Below are 17,388 nucleotides of genomic sequence, written 5' to 3' on the forward strand. Positions count from 1 at the left end.
TCGAACCTGCGACCTCTCGCTGTCAAGGCGAGCGTCATAACCATTAGTCCACGGAGGCTTCATTGAAAAATCACAAAATTGATAACGTGGACAGAGCTAAACAATTCTTTGATTCGTTGCTGTACGATCATTATTGATTAAATTTTGCATGGATTATCATGATCCTTGTTCAAGCAACACGCATTAACTCCAATCAGATACTGCTCCTCTTTGCATTTTTATCTCTTTCCCGACTTCACATTAACATAAGCTGTTTCTTCTTCTCTATATTGTAGATCTTGGTAAGTCTGGTTTTCATTGCCAGCAGTTGGCCTATCTGCCGTGAAGTCCATGTAAGTCTGTGTCGCGATATGAAATGCAATATGTCAATGTAAGTTATCGTTTGTAACTTGTTGCTTAATTGAAATGGATTTATACGCTTTTATACATTCTTAAAAACACATTCTCACTGGCGCTCATCCATAGCGGTAACCAAGCAACAAGCGAGGACATGATAGAACACAATCAAGTGTGTGAGTGAGTTTCGAAAAATATATAAAATTCTGGAGGTTTATAGATTCTTTTAGAGGGCCTATTCCCAAAGATTTAAATATTGGAGTAGGCCTACATTTTACAAGTATACAAACACTTTTAATAATCCGTAGAATATCAACTGTCAGTCGGCATATTATATGTTTTTTCATTGATATCAGACTTTGTTTGGCCTAAAAACCGAGGCGGTTGCATACCATTGTTAGGCCTGAATATGGAAAGAATCAGTGTTATCAACGAAGTGGATAGGGACCCAGTACCGGAACCATTGTCGTTTGACCAACGTATTATAATTTATGGGTAAGTCTAGGAAGGCGTTATCAATAGAATATATTATTAACCTCAATCTTTTGAAAAATGAAACACATAATTAGGCCTACAGATACCATGGCACGTGGCACAAAGTGGATTGGTAACACATATCAGAGGTGAATTAAAATAAAAACTTACATCTTGTTTACTCTTGTCCGTACTTCTCTTGTCTATTTTTGTCTTCTAAATTGTAATTAAAAAAATATTAATACAATTTGCAGTCATAACTCTTTTTGTCGTTCTGTTTAGGCCTATTTGTTTTATTTAAATTTTACAATTAATTTATATGTTTATTTATTAATTAAAGTTTAACAATGGAAAGCCTGCCAATTAAGCCTACAGAATGGAGATTGAAACCACATGATAAAACACAAGAAAATACAAAAATTTGTTTCATTTTGTGTAATACTTTGCTGGGCCAGATGCAGGATTTGGCGGTAGGGGGTGAGTGAGTGTCCAGACTACCTCAGCCCTAACATGGTTTGGGCTGAGGCGGGAAAATTTGCAGAATAGGTGCCCGAAAATTACACTCATACCTTAAAACTTTTATCTGTAATTCATAACAATATAATACAATTATTTTTCTTCATATAATTTAAGGGGTGTGGGGGGTGCGATCGCACCGTCTGCACCCCCTCTGCATCCGCCCCAGCTATCTGTCCTTTTGTAGAATTTCAAGTCCGAGTTCAACCAGGACCATTTTACTGCAACATAAATAGAAGGATGGGGGTGAGGGAATGTTGTTTAATTTGGTAATTGAAAGCAATAATCCTGAATAGAACATGAACAATAATTGTGTTAATATGCCTATCTGAGAAACCTGTTTAATCCTCGTGTAGACGATCAATCCACCAACATACAATTAGTAGGTCATTATACCCCTTCAATCATAATTATTTATTATGATGTAAAAATGTTAAATATAATAATATGCAATAATGACATTAAACATGAGTAGCAAATCAAAATAATAATAATAATAATAATAATAATAACAATAACAACAACAACAATAATAATAATAATAATAATATATGCCTAATATTGATAATAGTGATAATAATGATGACAATACGGTATTAAAAGATGATAATGATGGTAATGATGATGATGATGATGATGATGATGATGATGATGATGATGATGTTGATGATGATGAAAATAATAAATGATGGTAATGATAATAACAATGATAATGATGGTGGTGGTGATGATGAATCAGGATTCGATGTCAGATTACGAAACGTGTAGGCTTGACACCTTGACCGCTGATGAATTGTGTCCAAAATATACTACAAACTCGTAAAATGTAATAATGAGCCATTATCATTATTATATAATTTTCGGTACAAATTTAAACGTCTTTGATTTTCTTCCTTCTTCCTTTTTGGTAAACTCTAACAAACAATAACATAATTGTAACATTACTTACTTATAGCTTTATTTAAATATTATTATATTATAGGCCTATATCAAATAAATATCTAAAAATTTCTTTAAAAAATGAAAAAAAGAGTGTAAGTCACAGAGTTTTTAGAGTTTTACAGAGTTTTGAATAACTTTAATATTTTCCAATCTTCTAATCAATTTTATATAGCCGGAGTTAGTTCACTCCTAGGCAAACCTTGCTAAAAAGGTACACTTTTTCCATATAAAGGCTTCTTCAATGAATGGAATGTTCGAAGCACGAACTCTTGTAGACCAAATTTTTAATCGTGAGGGAAATCCACTCATGATGGATGTGATGTCGAATGAATGGAACATGTAGGCTGCCGGCACCTTGATCTCGGATGATTAGTGGCTACAAATTTTCACAAAAACGTGATACATTAATGACAAAATTATTATTATTGTTTGTTTTAGGTACCGTATCATATTTCAGCCGCTCCGAGTTTCTTTCCTACTCTTCTTTCTTTCTTATATGCTTCTTCCATATTTATATTAAATTTAATTTATTTAACTAAATAACATACTTAAGCATAATATATATATATATATATATATATCTATATATAATATATATATATATATATAATTTCTCATTTCGATATATATCTAACTGGACTAGGACTCTTAGATCTAGGCATGTATACATTGTGTCTGTATTTAATATATTTCATATTGTCAATCGAAGATATGTCCTGGTCTCCGACCGTTTTATGTTCACTTGGATAGGCTTATCTCCATAAGACTTCTACGAATGGATACCTTGTTTGAAGCAAGAAACTAAGTTGCCTTTATCCAGTACCGCTCGTCTATTTTATTCGTGTGGGAAACTTTTAACATATATTACTTCTTCTAAAAGCGAAAAAAAACCCCAATACCCTTGCAAATCAGAAATTGTCCCTCTCCACCGCCATCTCCAGCATGTCTACTATATTAATGTAGCAGTTGCAATTAATGTTTCGATGCCATACCAACCACAATAATACAATAATACAATAAATAAATAATAATGAAATATTATGTATATTATTATTATATTATATACAATATATAAGTAGCTGCACTGCATTTTAATAAAATAATAATTATATTTTATATTTTGCCATTTTTTCAATGCTTATGGTTATAGAACCATCCTATGTTTTCTTACCCCTCCTCTGTATATAGGCCTACTATTTTTTCTTTGTCCAATTTTAAAAATTAAGGAAACAATTGTTATTAGTTAGCCCTATTAGTTATTAATCGAGTCGTATCGTTATAAGCCTAGATTCCTGGTTCTTGATAGGCGGCCCGCGGGCCAAAAGTAGCCCGCGGAGCCGTTATATCTGGCCCGTGTGAAAAAATCAGCAAACGCCAAAGATTGGTATTGTAAGTTCTAGCTATTCTTGGAAAAGCCTGAGAAGAATTGTTGATTGAGTAGACTCAAAATCAAGGTGGTTTTAGGTTTTAATTTACTAAAAATAACACTATGGCACTGCCACCTTCTAATCTTCCCCTCAGCTTTTTTTAATCTGGGGAATTTTTTTTCTCTCGGCCGGCTATTTTCTCCCGGCTATTTTCGTCCAGTATTTTTCCGATGTATGATTTTTTTCATATAAGCTCATGTATAAGGTATATTTGCTTTTTTTCACTATATATTGTCTTGTTACACCAGACAGGTGTGCCGATGATTTTAAAAAACGAAAAGCGTATCCAATCAATTGATTGATTGACTCTTGATGCATTCGAAATTCTGATGAAGTGTAAAGACACATTTTAAAAACGTCTTTTTAAAAAGTTTGCATCCGGGTTCACTTAGAGATAGAGGAAAGTTGAATCAGGAAATCATTTTTAAACATACAGTACTTACTCTTTGGCCTATAAATATCACACCTATTTTCTAGTCGTTCATTATGTATACATGTGTTTGCATCAGCTAATACTTCGACAAGGTGCGCGAATATTATCAAAGTTTCAGGGGCAGTAGACACAAAAATCGGCATGGAAAAACCAAAAGTTTGTTACCCTTTTATTCCTGTTAAGCAGTGTCAAAAAACAAGACGGATGATTTCATTAATTTGAAGTCTCAGTGCCCTTTGGTGATTCTCTTCTACGATTATTCCGCCTACTTTACACCTAAATTTCTTTACTGTTTCTGGTAGCATAACCATGGAGGAATAAGTTTAGTACTTATTCATCCATAGTTTCATTATTCTGATTGACTGCGTATGATTTGATGTATTTTTTTTGTATTTTATTTACTTTCGCTGCTTACATGTGTATATATGTATATGTGTATATATGGGTATGTTATTTTATTATTTTTATTATTATTATTCGGGATTTTTTGAATTCTGATGTTAATGTTTTTTTTTTGGTTTTTTTTCGGGATTGGAAATGGAAGGAAGTGGGTAACTTCGATTTCGGGATTGGAAAAGGGAAGGGAGGGGTAATAAGACTTTGATTTTTACTTTTTTTTAAGCTCATTTGCTTTTATTTTTGATTTGTCATGTTTTGATTTTGTTTGTTTTCTTATATTTTTCTTGGACGCACCGTTTTCTACGTGTGCCACTGTTGTAAAAGTGTAGCTTCCAAATAAAGAATATAATATAATGCAATTTCAGTTCTCTTTCTTTATCTTGCAAAGAAGACAACTGCAGTGTAAACAGATTATTGATATGTATTCTTTACTAATTATGGTTTCAGAATTTAGATGTTTGCATACCCTAATATATTTTATAAGTCAATCGTGACGTCATCACTGCAAATCCCAATGTTATTTGCCTGTCCACTAATTTTTCAATTAGTGGACGCTTGGCTTGATTGTTTAGGTTCGTGTGCACAAAAAAAAACACCTAATTGTTTCGTCACCGCGAAGATATCGTGCACCGTGATGAAAATTGAATTGTAATTGAAAATTGCTTTCGTAAAACAAGGTTACTTAGAACCCGAAGAAAGTTACTTCAAATTCAATATTAATTATGAACAGTTAAGGAAATCTTTTAATCAATGAACCCTAATAAACTAAACCAACTGAACGTTTAATAGGAATATTCTAGACCTATTATTAAAGACTCAAGGCACGAAGTTAGCTGGAGGCCTGCAAGCACGTAGTCGTATCTTAGCGTAGTTATGAAATCATCGCACAAATTTTACCTGCCTGCACCGACCAATCGGTGACTATTCTCTCTCGAATCTTTAAGAAATGTTTATCTCTTTGACGAATGTATCAAAAAGCATTACAAATAAGGGATTCTAACACAATACAATTACAATAGTTATTCATCGTATCCGTACTGTAGCACAATAAAAAGTGTAATTTGAAATTACCAAAACAATTATAACGAGTTGTATTATGACTCAGATATTATATGTGGCCCGTGAGCTCAACTCAAAAAATATTTGGCCCTTTAAACAAATTAATTAAGAACTAGGGGCCTAGATTGTAGGTGCAAATTAGTGATGGGTTTTGTGTCTCAATACATGGGTTAAAGGGTGAAGGCAGGCAGGTTTAAAACAATCATGTTTTTTCGGGGGAGGAGGGTGTGTTTAAATTTGATCTGCTTTGATTTACTTGGTTTTGTTTTTCTTTGGATGCATCGTGTCGTTTCGAAATAAAGAATAATAGGATAAGAACTTTCTGACAATATTTATGTAACGTAATTAATAGAGGTATAATTTTAGTTGTACATGTGCTGATGATGTGGTGTGCTTGTTAATGACTAGGTAAATCAAAGATCATCCCATTGTTTCTGACACGCTTGGGAATTTGAACAGTCAGTAGTTTAAGATATAGTGGCAAAATAGTTAAATAACATCATATTATAGCCTTTTAGTTTCTCTATAAATGTGAAATCAAAATCAAAACAAATATCGCGACTACAGTAACCGTTTCGTAATGTGGACATCAAAACTGGAACTGGTATTGATACAAATAGTCCTCTTTTTCAAGACGTTAGGCAGACATTGACTTGAGGTTGCCATTAATAGTGGGACACTGCTTTTAAAACTATAAAAATATGGAGCGAACCAACAGCAACATTGTCATTTTTATAGAGAAAAACAGTATAATGTAGTGATTATTATGCACATGCACAGATACATAAGTCCTTTCACATAGATTGGATGCACAACAGCAACACATACTCAATATTGATGTTATTTAAATATGATTTATTATACAAATAACGCCAATTTACGCAATTTAGTCCTTTACTATTCCAATAATAATTTACTAATTATTCCCGAATGCTAGGTCTGTTACTAACATCTAACGCATTAATCGACGGGTGCAATGTATTTTAGCATTAAAATTTCTTTACGCCGTCGTCTTCATCTTTTTTTTTTGCAATATTACAAAAAAAACCCAACAGCTGACTAGTAGCTATTGCTATTGTGTACTCACTTTCACAACGATTTGTATTTTTATCAAATTGTCTACAACCACCACAGTAGCATCCACAAACGCCATTCCCATCACTGTAGTACGTGTCCCCCTTATCCAAGTCACAGCCATCCTTATAGATGCAGTCTATAAACACAAATAAAACTGATGACGTCAGGGGGTTGGGGTATTTTAGCATTAAAATTTCTTTACGCCGTCGTCTTCATCTTTTTTTTTTTGCAATATTACAAAAAAAACCCCAACAGCTGACTAGTAGCTATTGCTATTGTGTACTCACTTTCACAACGATTTGTATTTTTATCAAATTGTCTACAGCCACCACAGTAGCATCCACAAACGCCATTCCCATCACTGTAGTACGTGTCCCCCTTATCCAAGTCACAGCCATCCTTATAGATGCAGTCTATAAACACAAATAAAACTGATGACGTCAGGGGGTTGGGGTCTGACCGGTGCGTATGCACCCTCCCTTCCCTTTAAATTACCGAAAATCCACATTTTCCCGGGTTGAAAATTCAAGAATTATACCACCCTCAATTTGTCAAAATTATTTAAAAAAAGAAAAGAAAAATATATTGAAATTTAAGTCTGAGAGTGCATCTCCGGCCATCTGGAAGTGCCATAATCATAAATTTAGCCCCAACCATGGAGGGTGGGGCTGAGGTGATATGGACTCTCAATCTGTAAATGTCCTTTCCTTGCCTATATCAAATTCTTTGATCCCCCATTGACAGTGGGGATTCAAGAAACCCAATCGCCCAGCCCCCTCAATTTTTCAAAATTTAAAAACAAGGGAAAAAATGATTTTCGAGTTGTATGATAGTGCAATTTCTGGTCATTTGAAGGTGCTATAATCATAAATTTTCTTACCTCAGCCCCAACCATCATGGTGGAGCTGAGGTGGTATTTCTTCCATCTGTGAAAGTTTCTCCCTGGCCCCTCTTCAAATTTCTAGATCCGCCACAGAAAACCGTATATAAATCTTCAGAACTTAAGTTATCAAATATGCCTGAGCTCCGCCACCTCGATCCCAGCAGGGCCCCTGGAGCCATTTTAGTCCACTCACTACAAATACCTTACACAAAAACAACGCGAATTAAAACAATGACTCTTTTGAATATTTTTTTTTATTTAACTGGTAATGCTGCAACTTTTATATGATGTAATTGGTTGTATAGTATCTATTATATAGTTTATTATGCTTAATATTAATAATTAATTTAAAATTAATTAATATTATGCTTAGTAATTAATATTTAAGTTACTTACTTGTGCAATTTAATCCATCGAAATGATCAGTGCATCTACAATTGTAACCTTCTTCAACAACTGAACACGTCCCACCATTTCCACAGGGCTCGTCAGCACATGGACTTACTACAGAAAAAATACCACTCACTAGCAATCCACAACATATGTACGTAAAACTTTATACATGAGAGGCCTAGTTGTTAATTCTCGAACATTCATTTTAAAAGATAAACATTTCAAAGTTTACAAAAGACAGTTAATTTCGACCGACATGTGATGCTACTGAAGGCTTATCGTTGATGGGTTAGTATCTATCTTCAATCCTAAGAGCATCAATAGATTAGCAGTCTTTCTCTACTAAAGCTCAAGCTTACCCATTACAGTTATTTTAATCGACTTTGATGTCAATCCAATGCTATTGGTAACATTCATTCTTATTGTAAACACTGTGACGTTAACATCTGGTACATTGACTGTGAAAGTTGCTTGGTTAGTGTCTGTGTCTTCAATTCCAGAAGGATCAGTGGTCCATTGATAAGTGACATTACTAGGATTAGCTGCAACTTCAAATTCAATAACATACTGTTCATTCCGACTAACAGTGTCTTCGTTTGCCAGTCCAAATTCAGGTTTATCTGGAAGACAGAATCATAGTGATTCGTTAGAATTATAAAGAAGAAATAAAGGCAAATGTAAAAGAAAATGTTTAATATAAACAATAGCATATAAATTCATTATATTCTCAATCATTTTACTTCTTTTTATTATTATGCACTTATGAAGAAAAAAAATAAGGGAAAAACTAACAGAAGTAATTATATGTATAAATATATAAATGTTTTTCATTTGCTTTATTTTACCAGAAATAGTATGTACGTTAAAATGTCCATGTTTATCATAGTATATTATTTTATAATAAAATAATAGATACATAATTCTCATATTGTAATAGGCATATTTAATATCATCATTAATTTTTTCAACACATGTTCACGTTGGCATTGTCAAACACTCATAAGCTGACTTGTAGCAAATAACTTTAATACTCTTATCTGAAATACAGTCTTCCGTGTGGTTATATTGACTATCAACCGCATTGAGTTACTAAAAGCCATTAACAGAAAGCATGGTAAATATAGCAATATCAGAGGAAAATTGTCAATAGGGCATTCTGGAAGTTATATTAATTCAATATAACTGACATTATGTAATTTGGATTAGCATATTTAACAAAAAAAAAATCAAAAAAAATCAGTAATAATTGACTGATTTTTAATATCTATTTTAATTAAAGTAATCATAATTCTGCAAGATACTTTGCAACTTATAAAAACATAATACCACTCTTACCAATATTGACTTTTCACATGAAAATAGATTTTTACTAATATGCTGTTCGACATGAATTATTACATTAAATTATATTGTAATTTGACAACTACTTATGATATTTTGTAGATTTGTCTAAAAAGAAAAATTAACAAACGACACAAACTTCTTTCTTTGGGCAACACACTTTTATTTTATTCAAATTATTTGATACACAGAAAAATGAAAATTCATTCATAAAATCATGTTGAGACACTTACACTGAACGTCCAATTGTTTAACTTGTGTTGCATCACTACCAGCAATGTTAGTTGCTTCACATTTGTAGTTTTCTCCATCACTCCTTGCCACATTGTCTATGTTGTATGCTAGATTTGTTGTTGTTTCCGTCTTAATCAGAGTCCCATCTTTATAGAGATTGTTGGATCAGGTTCGGCATTTACTGAACACAAACACATTACAGATTCACCTTCAATAACAGGATTAGGAGTAACGACTAACAATATTGAATCTAAAACTGCAATACAAAAATATTATATTAATATAATTTTTTAACTGGAAGAAATTAGACATGGACTATCCTTTCACTTCACTCACCTGTTTTTTTTAAGTACCAGTATAATTTAAATACAATTTTTTTTTTATAGTAAAAAAAAGTGAAGTAAAATCCATAACTTATAATCCGCCTAACGGCTGTTCAAGGTCATGTGAGATCCCTCCGTGTCATTTCAAATATCTTAAATATATTGGTGCTTACTATTAATTTTACTCGTGTATTAACATTTATAAATGACTAAAAAAGTTATAAAAACTCACAAATTGGTTCATTAATATGAACATGTGTTCCCATAAATACGGTACATATTGATTTATGGTTATGAACAACAATAAGAATGTTAATGAGTTGAAACCAATGACGAGGTGAAGTTGTAGGGTACTCACATGCAACACTTATTGTGAATGCACCAGATGCTGGTGAAGGAGGATCATTTAGAACGCTAACGTCACATTGGTATGTGCCATCGTCAGTTCGCATCGTGTTATCAATAACAAGAGTAAGTTGAAAGCCATCTCCTTCTACACTAAATCTATCAGCATAATCAGCATACACAGGACCAGATCCGCCATGTCTACCTACTATGATTCATAGGCCTTTCATTATTACGGGATTTGTTACAGCAATTATAATATAAATATGGCCTACTACAGTACTTACTATATCAGTGAGTTATGACCTGTATTATCACATAATTAATATTTTGTAACTTTGTCTTGAGTTTATATAAACATGCTGCCTTTAAAAAAAATCCAATATATTTATTTTAAAGGTTCTACAAATGTTCGCCAATTCATATTCTGGTGACCACTGCTAATGGTCTTTTTAGTTTGTATTTTTGTGAGTTGTTCTTGTTTAGTTGCGCATGTTATAGTTAAGCTTGCTTCATGGCGTATATAGGATAGGCCTCCCGTAGTATCACTCCTATTTTGTAGTAAAACTCCTGTCAGTAATTCGGAGAAATTCATTAAGACATCTTCTACCGTGTCGGGAAATCACGTTTACATTACAACACCATTAACAGGGCCGGATGCATAAATGTCCAAAAGGGGCGACCGATCGAGAAACAACACACCACTATGAAATTCTTCTTTTCTAGACAACCCGAAATAACCTCTTAGGCGTTTTGGGGGATCAAGAATTATGTTTTCTTCCTATATTTTATCCCCTTTTAACATTAGGGGCCCGCCCCTTACCCCCACCCCCAAAAAAATAAAAAGAAAAACATTGAAATGATATGACGGCATCTCAGAAAAAAAAAAAGACAATCATAAAGATTTAAGTCTGTCTTTTATAACCCGGGTAAACTTCTCAAGCTGGTGGCCAATTCCACTTTGTTGAGACCAGCGGTAAATTGTGGAAGTAGGCCTATAATTTTTTTTAAAATTCAATTCACACCCAGTCTCTGTTATAGGTTATAGATTAATTGGTCTATTATTAACATTGGACTATGACTCGGCCTTGTTTTGTAATGCCGTAATGAGGGAATGTAGTAGCATGGAGAAGGGTGCCGGGTAAATAATAATAATATAAAAAAAACTTGCAGGTTCTCCTACGACCCACTAGGAATTTTTAGAGCACAAAAAATCGACTCATGTACTAAGTAGTTAAAAACAATGCCAGAGACAGAAATTGCCCGATGAGGAGCTTGAAAAACCGCCCACATTTACCTAAAAAAAGTTAAAATTAGACACCTTCCGATTCCTGGAAATGCCACTTTCTGTCTGTAAAAATACGTTTTGAAAGCACAGTTTCAACAGAATCAACAGACAGACCTTGCTCCCCGGATCCGCCGCTGAGCGCCTCCAATGGTGGATAGACATCACGCCTCATATCAGTTATCCTCTCCCCTCCCCCTCCCTTATGCCCCATCAATCTAATATATACTGTACAATGAGCTACACTCAGAAAAAGCCAAACTTTTTAACAATGCCAGAGTAGGTGGTCGTGTTCCTGTTAACGTAAAACTTTTTTGCAAGTACACTACTGCAAATCGGCGCGAAAAATGATTTATTTTTTATTAATGTTGCGTGGGCCGGATTAAATTCCCTGGAAGGGAAGAGTTGGCCTGCGGGCCGTGGGTTGAATACGGTCCGGGGTTAGTGTTAATAATTTCTTGATCCTTTATGTGATTTATTCAAAATTTTTAATAGGAATTTTCAAGGTTTATCCAGATTTTGTTGGCAGTGACTTATTAAACGTTACACCACGGATAATAATAATAATAATAATAATAATAATAATAATAATAATAATAATAATAATAATAATAATAATAATAATAATAATAATAATAATAATAATAACAATAATAATAATAATATTTTTTATTATTATTATTATTATTATTATTAAAGTTTCGACCGCATGGAGTTTAATGTCGTACCCAGGACATCCCTAACTACCTTAAGCTAGGCTTAACTACTCTTAAATACATTACTCTTAAATACAATTGGCAAACTATCCCCGCCGGACACCATCCCAGTATTTAGCAGTTTCGGGGCCATTTTATCACCCATGACATAAGTTAGATAAACAAATAGCTTTTAAGAAGATATTTAAATGTAATAATGGAAGTTGCATGTTTGATGTGTAAGGAAAACACATCGAAAGTCTGAAAATGACTTATTTCCACTGGAGTCCTCCTGATGGTGATTGGCCTGTACACTGGGAGACGATTCTCTACTCTTTTCCGAAGTGACATGGGTCATAATACACACGGGACAAACCTGAGATAGCTATGTTGAAGGGACAAACGGATTAAACTTCTCTCTGAAAAACGGTGTGCATATCGTAACTTACACTTCAGCCCTCTGAAACACAAAACATCGATAGGAATTGAAGAGACGACCAAGAGCTCTAGTGGCAACCGCCAGTTGAGCCGACTGAGCTAAGCTGCAGTAATATAACAATAGGCCTAGATGTAATTTAATAAAGTATTATGACATAACTACCTGTACAACAAGGCCCAAGTAATGAAAAGTCTTGATATCATATCTAATGCTACCTGAGAATATAAACAGTTCAAATCAATTACAGCACAACAAATAAATTGGAAGATAATTGCTTTTCTACTGTCCAACTACTATCATCATAATAAACCTAATCAAATAGTATATAATACAATAGTAGATTATAAAAATATCAACCTTGTGTATACTCAGCGTAGTATATCTTTACAAAAATAATAGTGTGAAAATTTTTTATTTTATTTATAAAAAATACTCTCCCACCAAAATCATGAAAATCTCCAGGTTCTAGTATTTTGAGGACTGATTTTGAAGTTTATTTGTAACACATTCAGTAGCTTTGAGAGGTGGGGGTGGGGTATAAAAAAAAAGCTGTGGGTAAAATAAGAACCGAAGCCCGGCAAAGCATGAAAAATGAAAGTACATAATATAACTAAAATATTGTAATATTATGTATTTATGAAACCAAATACAACATGCATGCAAGAATCGTCTATCTTATCGTATAACTGCAGAAAAGGGGCATAAATTCCCTGAAATTTCACACAGGACACCCGTTACCATGTTCACAGATTCAGATTTAGATATATTTATTCAATCATATAAGAAAATACATGAAATCTGTTAAACACATAGGCCTAGGCCTAACATTCATATATTGAAGTACTTAAAATCCATTAAAAACATTTTATAAAAAAGATTAGTGTCAATGAAATTACGATATTATTGCATCCTAAATCAAAATTATATATTTATAAATTATGATAAATATTATAAATATGTGTGAAACATATTAAACAATTTCCTTTAAGTAAAACCAGTATGCTTACGTATACATGTGACATATTTAGTGTCAAATATAATGAGTAAACCCTTAACCTTAATTGGTTAGTTTCTACAAAATTTACTGAATTAAATTGATAATGTTGATCTCCTGTTCATTTTCTCAAGCACCTTTTTTATTGGCTGTCATAAGAAATACTGTAATTAAAAATAAAGAAATAAATGCATACTGCAGCGTGTAATACGTTGGCCTAATTGTATTGGGTATTTTATTTATTGTTATGGTGGGCTTCCCCTGAACAAGGTGTTTATGACTATAGGTCCCTATAAAAGTCTATATCTTACTTTAGAAAAAAAAATAAAAAAAAAATATATATATATATATATATATATACCATATATATATACATATTGAACAAAGCTACATAGGCCTATTGTCTTTTAAACGTTTTAGTAACCCCTCTACACCGACGATTCGACAGTGTAGACACCTGTGTTGTTGAGATTATTTTCTATAGGCCTATAATTACCTAACTATAAAATTACTGAACAACAAAGCTGCATAGGCCTACTGGTCTTTTAAACGTCTTACTTACCCCTCTGAAGATAACAGATTATTATGACACCGACGATTCGACAGTGTAGGCACTGAAACGCCGGAGCACGTTTTAGTATTTCGTGGTCTAGATATGGGACACAAATTTGCAACACTTTCTTCCGGGGTAAACAATTATGAAATATGTTTATGTATTCATTACAAAAATAAAGTAACTAAAGTTTACACAATCGACCTTATGTTCAACTTAACTTCACAGATTAATCTAGCATAAACAATCTGTAAAAAGTATGTAAAAGCTAATTTACGTTAAAAACACTGAGCATGAGATTGGTGTTCATATTACATAATAAAAAGCAGTATAAGAAGAAAAGTGTATTGACATTTACTGGCAGTTCGTTGGTGGAGATATTCGGAGCCTTGGATTAGAGTTCCTGTATTGGATTGTATTGGGAAACCTTGTCTCGACGAACAACAGTTTTCGCCTACATGTTCTGTAAAGCTATTCATTGGTTTGACCTTGAATTTACTTGTAGTGTATGTGTAAACACACAGCTTCTTTTTTCATATTTTGTCTCAGTAGAAATAAGGAGCAGGAGGGCATGTCTGCACGACTGTTGACACGACGACTTTCCCCTTTTTTTTGAACCATTATTTACTTACTTGTTTATTGAAAATATTTACAGTACAGGGTACTGTAACCACCTGTCTTGTTTTGTGAAAAAAGCTTAATCTCAAGCACAGAATACATGTAGTATAATAATATCTATAATACCATTCTTAATAGCCCTAATATTACTATCCTCCATAATTTAAGTTATGATCAATCCTTATAATCGTTGAAGTTGGGTAACTCGGGCAGCGCCGTATGAGTATTTTTGGGTTTTTTTTAATTACACTTGTAAGTAGGCCTTGGAACAGTTTAATATAAGTTGATAGGTCTACCTGGAAATTGAATAAAATAAATACAAATAAAGTATAAAGAATAGCGCTGCTTAGATATTGTTTTGGAGGCGTCAGTGTGGAAATGTTTCCTCACGATTCTTTATTATACAGTTCTTCCTAGTATAGCAAAAGCACTATATCAATTAAAGGGTTTTGTATTGAAAGTCCCGCTGTGTTGAAAGCGGAAACAATTATGTTAAAATTTAATTGCATAGAGCATTGTTGGCGACATTGTTATTTTCAAACATTTCAAAAACTATAGATCATAGAATAAAATATACCGTACTTTTTATCTTCAAGTGCAAAATTGATGAGTAGGCCTATAGACAATTGAAATGAAACTTAACATCAAAAACAACAGAAGAGCCAATAGGCGTGAAAACATACCATATCCCTCTTTCACCGGTAAACTATTTCAAGTACCGTACTCGCGCGAATAAGCGCCCCGTTTGAACAAGCGCCCTCCTAGCGTGAAAGTTTTCTTAAGCGCCCCGTTTGAATAAACGCCCCCTTCAATAATTCAATCAATCTTGGACTGTGGATGTTGGCATGATATGAGGTGTGGAGTGGAATCACATTCTCCTTAGTCAATATCAAAATGAGTATATTTATCTTGGACAGATAAGAGCTCCCTGGACAGACAGTATATTTCCAACTTTCATCTTACATTTTTCTATAGCTTTAGTCCTACTGCTTTTCCGACAATTTGCACCTCACACATTCTCATCTGAGGTTTCAAGAAAACCTGCAATGATCATGCCATCCTGCTAATCTCAATCGGCCGATGGCCAACAAGCTAACCACATCCTCTATTTCATCTGCCATTCTACTGTTATGTAATACTGTGCTCACAACATATTTGTCATAAGCGCCCCTCCTAACTTGAAAATTTCCTTAAGCGCCCCGTTTGAATAATTTCATAAGATTTTCTTTTAGCAAGTCAATAATCCAGTCAATCCTGGGACTGTGGTTGTTGACATGATTTGAGCTACTGAGTGGAAACACATTCTTCTTAGGTCAATATCAAAATGAGGAGATTTCTCTTGGACTGCTGAGAGCTCCGATTCCTGGACAAACAGTATATTTCCAACTTGACTCTTTCTTACATATTTGTCTATGCCTAATCCTACATCGTTTTTTCTTTTTCCGACCTTTAGCACATTCTCATCTGAGTTTTCAAGAAAAAAATACAATGATCATGCCATTCTGATAATCTCAATCGGCTGATGGCCAACAAGCTAACTACTACCCACGACCACTAACTAATTGCTATTTGCTTATTAACGCATTCTTGTTATGAGCCATGTTCTCTGGACGATTATCTTTTCCGCCAAACCATCATTCGTAATGTCCTTAGATAACCTTTTTCATTCAAAGTCTCTTGAATTTAATAATTTCCCATAAGAACCCCTCGATTTTCATCTATTTCCATAAGCGCCCCTTCAATTTCCACCCTGTTTTCATAAGCGCCCCGTTCGAATAAGGGCCCCGTTTGAATAAGTGCCCCCCAAAAAAGTGAAAAAAATATTTTAAGCGCCCGAGCGCTTATTCGCAGCGCTTATTCGCGCGAATACGGTGCTCATTCTATCCACGCGCCGCAGCAGAGTGGAATCATCTGCCAGAACATATTGTTAATTCTACCTTAACTGCAGCGTTCAAGACGTTCATTTGTAATTGTACTAAACAATAGTTACACGTAAATACACCAAAGTATCACAATGCATGTTTTGTTGCTCTCTGAGGGCCTCTCTCTTGGTGGTTGCTTACTGGGCACCTGGATGGCTGAGGCAGGGTAAATGTTACTCTAGTTCCTTTATCTTGTCTCCTAGGGAGTGGTCCAGGCATTGTGATAGCGGTGGCCACGGATGGTAGACCCTCAGAGAGCTGGATGATGGGGACGTTTTTGTTTTTATTTTTATTGCTTAAAGTCAAGATTGTTGCTCGACCCATTTGTTGGCTTATGGCTAGAAAATTAATTACAAACTGAGAGTAATAATTATAAATTTTAAAAATGTAATAACAAATAGAAAATTTTTAAAAATAGAATATTATACAGCCTGATACTCAGATGCAAAACCTTCAAATTGAAGTTAGTTCCTTAATAAGAGGAAAAAAGGAAAGAAATAAAGAGAAAATTTTGTCAGAATTGAATAAAACAACTTTGTGGAGCTCCTAAGTACGATAGGCCTATATAATTAATATATATATATATATATCGATCAGTTGCCTGACGATCGCAATAGCGTGAAACTCCGAGTAGCAACATTCTGTTCCAGCGACCTCCAGTTCTATATATATATATATATATATATATATAATATATAAA

At 33.7% G+C, this 17,388-nt stretch overlaps 2 protein-coding genes and 1 long non-coding RNA gene across 4 annotated transcripts in view; all 3 read right to left on the reverse strand.

Annotated features, from left to right (window-relative positions):
- Positions 1-11: 11 nt before the first annotated feature.
- On the reverse strand, positions 12-1,700 carry LOC117102739. The gene is made up of 3 exons (XR_004444468.1): positions 1,664-1,700; positions 982-1,026; positions 12-338 (listed from the first exon to the last, which is right to left on the reverse strand). It is a non-coding gene; the product is annotated as an uncharacterized LOC117102739 (long non-coding RNA).
- Positions 1,701-6,849: 5,149 nt separating this feature from the next.
- Positions 6,850-10,373, reverse strand: LOC117102743. The gene is made up of 4 exons (XM_033243152.1): positions 10,196-10,373; positions 8,299-8,559; positions 7,943-8,050; positions 6,850-7,076 (listed from the first exon to the last, which is right to left on the reverse strand). The coding sequence occupies exons 1-4, from the start codon at positions 10,287-10,289 to the stop codon at positions 6,898-6,900; spliced, it is 642 nt and encodes a 213-aa protein (XP_033099043.1). The 5' UTR covers positions 10,290-10,373; the 3' UTR covers positions 6,850-6,897.
- A 2,306-nt stretch (positions 10,374-12,679) lies between these two features.
- The window catches only part of LOC117102732 (cell adhesion molecule 1-like), a 14,136-nt gene continuing 9,427 nt past the window's right edge, over positions 12,680-17,388 (reverse strand). Inside the window, exon 5 of one of the 2 annotated variants that reach the window (XM_033243135.1) lies at positions 12,680-12,816. The gene's annotated coding sequence lies outside the window, so the exon portion shown is untranslated. The remainder of the gene's footprint in view (positions 12,817-17,388) is intronic. The other variant, XM_033243137.1, reaches the window with a different exon arrangement.

This window comes from Anneissia japonica, unplaced genomic scaffold (assembly GCF_011630105.1).
Source record: "Anneissia japonica isolate Jap-2015-1 unplaced genomic scaffold, ASM1163010v1 scaffold4240_len331602_cov119, whole genome shotgun sequence".
In the NCBI taxonomy this organism is placed as follows: Eukaryota; Metazoa; Echinodermata; class Crinoidea; order Comatulida; family Comatulidae; genus Anneissia; species Anneissia japonica.